General features: G+C 40.4%; 1 protein-coding gene across 2 annotated transcripts; it reads right to left on the bottom strand.

Annotated features, from left to right (window-relative positions):
* Positions 1–283: 283 nt before the first annotated feature.
* LOC134628646 (mitochondrial glycine transporter B-like) lies at positions 284–9,440 on the bottom strand. 2 transcript variants are annotated; one of them, XM_063475383.1, is made up of 8 exons: positions 9,074–9,440; positions 8,682–8,790; positions 6,128–6,252; positions 4,427–4,511; positions 3,826–4,005; positions 3,435–3,603; positions 1,500–1,663; positions 284–1,400 (listed from the first exon to the last, which is right to left on the bottom strand). In XM_063475383.1, exons 2-8 carry the CDS (start codon positions 8,694–8,696, stop codon positions 1,278–1,280), a joined length of 861 nt encoding a protein of 286 aa, XP_063331453.1. In that variant the 5' UTR covers positions 8,697–8,790; positions 9,074–9,440; the 3' UTR covers positions 284–1,277. The 2 variants fall into 2 exon arrangements, with proteins under 2 accessions (XP_063331453.1, XP_063331452.1); XM_063475382.1 differs by lacking the exons at positions 8,682–8,790; positions 9,074–9,440 and adding an exon at positions 7,069–7,244.
* Positions 9,441–10,846: the final 1,406 nt, after the last annotated feature.

The following is a 10,846-nucleotide window of genomic DNA, read 5'->3' as shown; positions in this document are numbered from 1 at the left end:
TAAATTTGTGAAAGTGCTCATTTAAATGCAGGGAGAAGGGCAACCTGCAGCGCCTTTAAAGGTGGAGTTTTCTTTTAAACACAGAAATCTGTGTTTACATTCAGTGTTTCCTACAAAAATCTAATCCCTCATCATAAAATAAACTCAAAGTTGCCTTTTTTTATATATATATATATATATATATATATATATATATATATATATATATATATATATATATATATATATATATATATATATATATATATATATATATATATATATATATATATATATATATATATATGTGTGTTATGAGTGTCATGCTACTCCTGTGTGCAGAAAACAAACAAAACTACCGAGAATCAAAACCACAGTGCTACTGAGAAGCTCCACAGGTTGTCTCAAAATGAAAATCCTACAAATAATCAAACATTTTATTTATAAAATTCATTAAAAAAAAAATCCATAAAATCCTGACTTTTTTGTTGGGTTTTCCTCGTGAGATGAAATCACTGCTATTCAGTGATTTAGCTACAGATGTGGCTATCATTACGCCGAGTCAAAAACGCACCATAGTTTTATATAAATGTAGCTAGCAAAGTTTTAAGCAATACAGCAACAAAGGCTTTAACACAGTTATTAGCATTGGCCTCGATTTTCCCATAATGCAGCTGTGTGAGTACTTGTGATTGTCTGAGCCTGAAACAAATAAACTTCTCTGCTTCTTAAAAAAGAGATCAGTCAGCAAGTATGAAACATTGCTCAATCTTGTCATAACGAATATGGCAGAACCTGCAGTGCTTTGCTTCTTCATCGGATGTACGGGACACCAGCTTGTCGAGTGTCTCGTTTGTTTCTACGTTATTTTAAAACATCATCAAAGGCAACTCTGTTACCCAGAAGAGCCACTGGCCCCGTTTTCTGATTGCTAGCCATACCTCAGGAACATAAATATTAGGAGGGACGAGTTCACTTCACAGCAGGGAGTGTCACTACAGTCCGAGATGGACATAAGAGTGCTTCAGGTGTAACATCACAGTCCCAAACAGTTTCACACACACACACAGCAAACACACAAACAGAGCACTCTTACTCATGTTTTTCAGGCATTTATCCACCTGCTTCCTTTGCTTAGTATCTTGTTACTGCTGGCTCACTGACCCTGTAAGCTCCTCAGCTCCATTTACTTCTTAGATGATGATAATAATAATAATAATAATAATAATAATAATAATAATACAGAATTATCCCCTTATAGCTCTTTCCCTTTTCTTGCGGCTAAAAACTTTTGCTCTTCAGGATTTGAGGCCCATTCGAGCCATCAGCTGTTCATACACAGTCCAAGCCATGGCAGCCATGAGAGTGCGTCGAAGAGACCTGGGCACAGCTCCACGAAAAAACCCAGCCATGCCGTGCTCCTGAAGGAAAGGCCAGAGCAGTAATCCTCAGTTAGATGTTATATAATAGTGAAAGTGTTGCTTCTTACTGAAAAACACAACAAGAACGTGAGTACACACCGTGTAGATGCGGCGAACTGCACCTGCTGTGCTACAGTGGGAGGGTCTGACTTGAATGTGAGTCTTCACTACATCTGCAGGCTGCGTTACTACTGATGCCATGACACCCGCAATCACCCCACAGCTGAAGTTCACCAGCGGGGCGTAGGGCGCCGAGGTCACCTCTGAGAGAAGAGAACTTAAGTATGTCAGATGATTTAAATAAAAACAATCAGTCAAACCACAGAAAGAGAAAAATATGTGGAAAACATTAAAAATCAGTTTCACAAAGAGCTGCGATGATTCATTGAGTAACTCGATTATAAAGAATATTTGACACAAATTTTTTGCTGTGATGTTTTAATGTTTAATCCAAAACTCTGTAGCGCTCAGGTGTCTCCGTGTAAGTGCGAGCATTTCACCCACATTTTTATTGGCATGTAAATACAGTGAGAGTGTTGATGTTTTTGACAGATGTTGTTTTTGGGTAAAATACTAAAAATATTGCAGTTTCTAAAAATGTTAAACCATGAAGCAGTGGATTTTTAAAGACCTGTGCTTTTCTCCTTTGAATATTTATTATTGCTCATTAATAAGACAAAAGTATTTATCAGTAGTGTGAAAGGGTATTTTGAGAATGGCTGCCTTATCCCATTACTCTATTAATCGATACTCAATTATTTAAATGTTTGATAGCGACAGCCCTAATGTACATCACCAATTCACTTGGCCACACCCCTAACAGTAGCTTGCAATTACAAGGCAAGAACCCATTTTAGACAGTAATTACAAGTTACTATTAGGAGAAATGGGATGCTCTATAACGCAGGCCTCCCATCATCTTAATAATACTGTTTAATTACAGAGCAAGAAGGGGAAATAGGATATTCTATATTAAAGCCTTCACTCCTAATAGTAACTTGCAATTACCATGTAAGAACCCCTTTTGCACACTGCAATTAAAAGCCCTCACATCCCCTCAATGATACTGTGCAACTACAACAAGAGACAGAAGTAAGGTTACACAATAATAAAACATGAACCTCTAATATTACTAGATAATTATAATTTACAAAAGGAAAACAACCTTCTTTCTTACAATATACTCACAGTATAATTATTGTTACTCAGTTTTTTTCTCTCTACCTACATTTTAAGCATTCGCCATAAACCATTTAATTTGTTTACATGGTAAAAGTTGGGAAACTACATCAGAGCTGTATTATGAAGCGCTACCAAGACATCAGTGCTCACAGTGAGGGTTTTCCACAACATGTTGCTTCAAATGTTTTACATCAAGTGCTTTTAGCACAAACAAAATGTGTGAAATGGAAAGGAATTGTGAAAATGGGAATGCATCAAGTTCAGGATTTTTGCTTATAATTAAATAAAAGCTCTCTTATTCACAAGGGGCCGTCACAGCGGGCATCTCCGCATATTTTGATTGGGTAGATTTGTACCCTGGCTGGTCTTCCTGACACAACCACAAAGGGATTTGTGTCTGCTCCCAAGACTGAATCGAGGATATTTCGTGTGTTATGTGAATGTAGAAACTGCTACACGATGGAGGGACTTGTCAAAGAAAATAACTGACTTTCTCTAATGGTTCATATAAGCTGGGCTACCTTCTGCGGTGGACGTGAATAAATGTGATTGTTACTTTTTGAGGCCTTGTCACTTGGCATCCGTCCTGTGCAGCATACAGCTGCTTGCACATACGTATGCAGAATTTTTTGCCACCCAATTTGCTTCTTCAGTCATTCATTATCAGTCTGTGCCCAGCTTTACTGATTTTGCTCACAGAACATACTGTACAAGCACTAAATCCACCCGATTGATTTTCTGCACAAACGTTAAAACACTAATGCAAATTTCTGCTCAGCAGGTGTACAAAACATAACTCTTCACATTTTTCTTAGCCTCCATTTTGATCTGCTGACTGAGCGTGACTCTCACCTTGAGGCAGCGCTCTCTTGGCCTGGCTGTAAAACATGACGTAGATGCCGGAGAAAGGAGCGTCACGGAGCAGCGTGGCAGTCAGCCCAGAAAACAGAGCCCTGATTCCCTCCGTCTCATACATACTCCTCAGAGCACCGGGCACACTCGCATAACTGTAAAAGCCACTCTGAAAAACACAGAAAAATTGATTGAGTGACAATAGATGTAAATGAATGCCTTTGTATCCACACTACGCGTCTCCACAGAAAAGAGGGTCATAATAAAATAGAGCAAAAACCTCTGACTAAAAGCAGTTCCACAACAACTTTATTTAAAAACAGATGTGAGAAGATTAGTAGATATTTCATCTCTGACCATCTGGCGTCAGAGTCTGTTAGCTGGTAGATACCTCGAAGCGCGTCTTGATGACTGTGAATGGTAACATGCAGACTCCAGCCACAGCTCTGGCACCCGCTCCGAGCAGAACAGCCTCGCCAGCGTTGGGAGCTCGGTCCAGGAAGAAGTGCTGCTTCAGGGAGTAGAAGGTGCTGAAGTAGATACCCACCCCAGGGATGCAGCGCACAAATGACTGCAGAAGGAGAAGTAACAGTTTTTGTTGTCTTGGTTAAAAAGAAAGATATATATATATATATATATATGTGTCACATTTTAATTTGTATGGGTTTCTTAGAGAGCAGCATGCGCTATGAGTTTGAGTGTTGGTGGGAGAATAAAATTTCAATTCAGTTCTTTTATATAGCGTCAAAATACAACAACAGTCGCCCAAAAGTTCTATTTATTGTAAGGTAAAGACCATACAATAATCAAAAGAAAACCCCAAGAATCAGACAACTCCTTATGAGCAACCACAGTGGGAAGGAAAAACTCCCTTTCAAAAGGAAGAAACCTCTGGTAGAACCAGGCTCAGGGGAGGGGAAGCCATCTGCGTACAAACGTGCAACAAACAGGAGTTGTTGTAAATAATGAAAACGGTGCATTCAGTTGCTCACCGGTGAAACACCTTTCCACAGACTGAAGAACTTCTCTGTCCTAATAACATTGATGAAAACGCTAAACATTCCCACCTTGGGTGCGCTGCAAGACAAAAATTTGAAATCAATACAAACAAAATAAATTGTGCAAACAACAAAAAAACATTACACACTACTGTGCAAAAAAACTTAAGTCACCTCTAATTTATATTTTGCTTCCAAGGAGCCAGGCTTTCTGAAGGTCTTCCAAAGTTTTTTTTATTTGGAAATTGGCTGCTTTTTCACCAATTTTCAGTCCAGTCCTTGCACCCGACCACTTTCAGGAATTTGTTTTGTTTGTTTGTTTGTTAAGCCACTTAACACTGACCTATGAGTCATTAGAGCATAAAATAAGACACGTAACTCAAAGGATGAACAAGTGTTGTGTCTATAAACAAACAACTTTAAAAAAAATTTAATTCTAAATTGTATCTTTAGGCACGGCCAGCACAGCGGTTAGCACTGTTGTCTCACAGCAAGTAGGTCATGAGTTCGACTCCATCTTTCTGTGTGGAGTTTGCATGTTCTCCCCATGTTTGCATGGGTCCTCTTCCTCCCACAGTCCAAAGAACTGTAGTTAGTGGGGCTAGATTCATTGGTGATTCTAAATTGCCCCCAAGTGTGAACGTGAGTGCGAATGGTTGTCTGTCTCTCTGTGTTAGCAGATTGGCGACTCTTCCTGGTTGTACCTCGGCTCTTGGCCTATAGTAACTGGGATAGGCTCCGGCCCATACCAGATAAGGATAAGCTAAGTGGATGGATGGATCTTTAGGGACTCTTTTTTTAAGAGCAGCCTGTCATAAAAACACATCATTTGTTCCCATTTTCTTTACTTAAATCTAGAGACCACAGTTTGACAGGCATGAAACACTATTTTTGCACCAAGAAGGTGATTCCCAAAGAGCTATTAGCTGAAAATTCGGCATGTTCAGCGTGATGTGTTCTTAGGAAAATGGATTGGCCTCCCCAGAGCCCAGACCTCAGCAGTGACCTCAACCTTAAGAGAGAACAGAACAAAAGGCAGCCAACATCCAAAGAAGAGCTTTGAACGTCCTTGAAGAAGCCTGGAGAACTATCCCTGAAGACTACTGAAAGAAATGACAAGAAAATTTGCCCAGGAGAGTTCAGACTGTTTTGACGGATTAAAGCAGCTACATCAAATATTGTACAGTTCTAATGACTTGAAAGTCAAACTATTTCCATACACTGCTCCACTAGTTTTCAATTTTCAAAGCAAAACATAAATAAATGAGGGGTGGCCCAAGACTTTTGCACAGTACTGTAAACACTCAAAGACATGCTGACAATAAATGGTTATAGCTGTGGTGAATCGCCATTGTGAAATCAATTACCACAGAAATAAATAAAAATCCACTTTTAGATGTTTACATTTGCTGTTCTCAGTGGAGGTAATTGCAACCCAGCAGCCTGACAGTATAATTACATGCTGCTGGTGTGACTAATTGCCCCATATGGGTCATACCAAGAGATTGAGGCTGGCACTGCCAGCAAATTTTGTCCTCTTATGCTTTGTATGTGTGTGTGAGTGGGTTAAAGTCGGAAAAAGAGAGGGGGAGAGAAAAAAGGATAATATCAGAGGCATGTTGATGTACACGTGTCTGATGTACATGCAGGTGAAATGTTCTCACTGTGTATCTGTGTGAATGTGTGTGCACGCACCCGGGCTTGGCATTGTTCTGCAGGGTCTGCAGTCGTGTCTTCACCAGATCCAAAGGCTGGAAGAGGAGTGTAGAGCAGGTGCCGCTGAGGGAGCCACACATAAAGGCTTTGAGAGCTGGGTGAGCCTGAGGACAACGACAGACATAAAGAGGGACGATGGAGACCGACAGAGAGACGAGGAAAAGGAAGGATGGGAGAAAACCAATGAGAGGACAAGCGAGGAAGAAATGGCGGACCAGAAAAGAGGACAGAGACAGAAAACAGACAAGAAGGGAGATAAAGTAGAAAGAAATGTAAAGGATTAGTCACAGTGTAAAGAGGATAACGAGAAAAATATGCCGTTCAGCATCTTCTTCACCACTGGTCACCTCTTGCTGAATGCCAGAGAAATCTGTATATATTCATTCTCAAACAACTGTGCATAAAAAACAGCTTGACAAAGCAAAGAAAATATCATATCATAAATATACATGAATTGGACTTAAGATTAAAATCTAAATATGTTTGTGTGACATTTCCACTGCAGTAAAATACCCTCTAGCACAGAGCAGAGGCCAGGTTCATACACAGTGGAGATGATGGAGATGTGTAGAGACAGTTCACTCACTCACTCACAGACACACACACACTGTCTGTTGCATAGAATTAAAGTGAGACTCAACATTATCAGTGGGTACATGCCTTGTAGACAAAAAGGCAGCCAGAATGTGACACGCAGACAGGGGCTAAATTTAGCTACACCTGAAGGTAAACTATTAAACAGAAATTATATCAATTGGCAAAAATAAATAAATATTCCAACAACAATAACAAACCACAAATGATCATAATCAGCCTTCTATACGTTGCCTTTACACACACACACACACACACACACACACACACACACACACACACGAGACACTTTAAATCACACGTTAAGCACGAAGATGCTGTCCTACCTTCCCCGGGATGCCCGGGGCTCGGCTCTGAGAATCCTGTTTTTCCTGCATTTTCCCCACTTTCACCTCCCTCTATCTGTGATGCTGCTCTTACAAATAACATATTATAAAATAAACTTCCATCTCTTACAAACCTTCCCCTCGCTCGCTCGCTCGCTCGCTCTCTCGCTCTCGCCAACCTACAATGGCTTTTCTCCTGCTTCCCGTCCTCCCTCCCTCCCCCCATTTCAGCAGCCAAAGCAGAAGCTTAATCTAGCCCACGTTTTTCTATGGGCTTCTATCTTTATCTTTCAAACACACACTCGCGCGTCTGTATTTGGTGCTCGCCCCTCTGTATAGCTCAGTGCTAAAATGCATCTTTTTCAAATAGCATGAGTCATGGAGCGGTTCACGTGGACTTTACATTTAGGTCAATCGTAAGGATGCTAGTTTTAGTTTTAACAGGAGAAAATATGAAGCTATACACTCACCAGCCACTTTATTAAGAATAACTGTTCAACTACTCGTTAATGCAAATATCTAATCTAATTAATGTAAACATGGTCAAGATGACCTGCTGAAGTTCAAACAGAGCATCAGGATAGGGAAGAAAGATAATTTAAGTGACCTTCAACATGACACTGCTGTTGGTGCCAAACAGGCTGGTCTGAGGATTTCGGAAAATGCTGATTTTCTGGGATTTTCCTACACAGTCATCTCCAAGGTTTATAGAGAACGGTCCTAAACAAAGGAAAACAAATCCAGTGTGTAACAGCAAAAATACCTTCCTGGTGTCAGAGGTCAGAGAAAAATGGCCACACTGCTTTGACCTTTAACTAAAGCAACAGTAACTCAGATAACTACTCGTTACATCGCAAGTATGCAGAAGAGCATCTCTGACCAAACAACAGGTCAAACCTTGACGCAGATGGGCTACAGGAGCAGAAGATCACAATGTTGCCAGTCCATAGATAAGGAAATAGGAAAATGAGGCTATAATTCACATGGGCGTCAATTTGCACCAATACTTGACAATAAACGATAGAATAAGATTGAATTGAATTTCTTCAAAGAGTTTTAAGGCGCTTTACATTGTAAGGTAAAGACCCTACAATAATACTGAGAAAATAGAGAAAACCCCAACAATCAAGTCAAGGCCCTATGAGCAAGCGGATGAGTCTGGTTGGATGAATCTCAATTTCTGCTGTCAGATTTGGACAGTATGGTTAAAAATTGGTGTAAACCACATCATAGCATGCTGTTTTTGGTGTAATGTGTGTTATATTTTGTGAGTGTGACGACTTTGGGCCTCATAGTACCAACATAATAGAGCATTGTTTAAATGTTACTGCCTATCTGAGTATTGTTGCTAAAAATTTTCATCACTTTAGGATTACAGTGTACAAGCCTGTACCTAATGAAGTCGCCTGTGGGTCTATACTGTCATAAAAGGTGTGCATTTCCCTAGAAATACTGAGAGCTACAATTAAAATGGCATTTCTATAAGTAAGCGACAGACATCACTCATGGTTCCCTGCGCTAAAAATCCCAACTGTTATATGAGGGAAACGTGTCGCATCAGGTAATTGACCGTTTGTCTGCATGCTGTCAATGACAAACATGGCAGCACTCACCGCTGCCAACTCCATCTTTGAGCCGGATGCTGAGCCGGACGGGTCCAGTTTCTCCCGTGCTGCCGCTGCCGTTTTGAAACCGGTTAGGTTAGGCCACAGTGGATTCAAACTGGAGAAATCAGATGGCAGCCATGAGTCACATTTCAAAACATTGAGGTTGCCGGTGTAGCGGCTAATTTAGCTGGCTAGCTAGCTGTCACCAGTGTGGTAAGGTGAAGTTAGGACATCGGCCAACATTCACAAGCCAGCTGTTCTTAAGTCATATAACTGCCTTAAAGCGACCAAAGATGTGAGCTCCAACAGGCAGATTAGTTTCAGATATTCAGAAAAAGTCACTCAAACACATCTAGCGACTAGCTACCCTGGTAACGTAGCATGCTAGCTCCTCTTACCTGATGTTGCAGTGTGTCAGGGATCGCTGGAGGTGACGGCCACCGCTGTTAGCTGAAGAAAGTCCATATTTTATATTTACTGCGATAGTCTGAAAACATTTCCTTTAACTCAGCGTTACCTTTAACACTTTAACGCCGCCTGGCAGGCTAGCTCAACGACGTTAGTGTTAGCTAGCCAACTTCGTGAGTTGTGCGAAATAAAATGTAACGCTAACACGTCTGAGTGTGAGTCCCAAATAAACCGGGTGTGTCTTCAGTCAGACCACGATCACTAAACTCGGGAGTGGTGCAACGCGAATCATCACATGTACCTGCTGCGGCTGTTAGTGAGCGGCCGATAAAGTTCACCTCCAGGGCAAAGCCGACACACACAACTAGGGTGTGTGTGTGCGCGTATTGTCAAACATGTTATGTATCGAGGTCAGTGTGCCAGATATCCATCTTTTTTTCTTATTGAGCTCCTTTATTTGACTTTTTCTACTTAATTGAGTTTATCTGCTTACAGTGATTTATCATTTATTTATCTATTTCTGTCACATTCACTTTTATTTGGCTATAATTGTATTTCGGCCGTTTTGCTATAGCAGAACGTATCATTTACGTATAAAAACAGTTTGCCGTTTTTATACGTAAATGATTAAATATTCGAATTATTTAAACATAGATAATTTGAATATCTCCTCCTAGTTTTTATTTTAGAGCACAAACCAGGACATGCATGCACTGTAAAATGTAAGTTTCTGCATTTCTGACAATAGCCTCAAGATGGCGCTGCTGTTCCACAGAAGATGAACATTGCAACATCAACAAGGTTTACTGGATATTTTCTATAATTAATAATAATTAATTAATAATCACCACTTGCTGAGTATACCAGAGGGACAGCTCTGATTAAGCTGTTTAGAGAAAAAGGTAGTGACATGTTGAGACGAGCCATGGTGGAGATATATTTGACAAAGGATTTTTAAGATTGAGCTGCCAGGCAGGAGGAAAAGAGGAAGACCACAGGGAAGGTTCAAGAATGTAGGAGGCAGATGATTTGCTGTGGCGACCCCTAAAGGGAGCAGCCAAAGAAGATTTTACAAACACTTTTTTTTGACAGTCTTTTAAAGGCATCCGATTCCAATAAACACCACCAAGCAACAGTTAATAGCAGAATAAGCTGTTTGCCATTGGCAAAGGTTTGGCAAGTTTCTCATGGGTGCAACCCACATACTCAAGTCTGCTGCTCAAACAACAAATGTGGCAACATTTACAGGGAAATAACCAGGATTTCCAATAGCATAACATTTATTACCAAGAAGCATTATTACAAAATTATAATTGACCAAACCACTTGTTCCAAGTTTAAATGAAAGTAAACTACTTTTGGCAGCCTCCGTATTCACAAGGGGTCACCACAGCAACACAGCTCTGCATGTCTGATTTTGTGCTGATGAAGGCCACACCAGTGAAATGTGAGCATGGTTGGCCAAAATAACGTCTTCCCTAAAGCTTTGCAAGTGCTCCTTTGGGTACTTGGAGTACCCAACATGGAGTTGTGAAACATTTTGCCCCCCCAAAAACAAACAAAACAAAACAAAAAAAACAAAAAACAAAAACAAACGCAACACACACACACCATGACAAAGAGGGGAAAATTTGGAAACCCCAAGATTTCAAGTTTGAAAATCTGCAGATTGTCCCACAGAACCTTTCAGTCATAAAGTGGACACATGATTACAGAAACCAGCCCAAAGGCTGACTCTGAATCAACTACAGCTCAAAGTGAAT

The sequence above is a fragment of the Pelmatolapia mariae genome, linkage group LG6, assembly GCF_036321145.2.
Source record: "Pelmatolapia mariae isolate MD_Pm_ZW linkage group LG6, Pm_UMD_F_2, whole genome shotgun sequence".
NCBI classification, from domain to species: Eukaryota; Metazoa; Chordata; class Actinopteri; order Cichliformes; family Cichlidae; genus Pelmatolapia; species Pelmatolapia mariae.
This window is presented reverse-complemented; position numbering and strand designations above follow the sequence as displayed.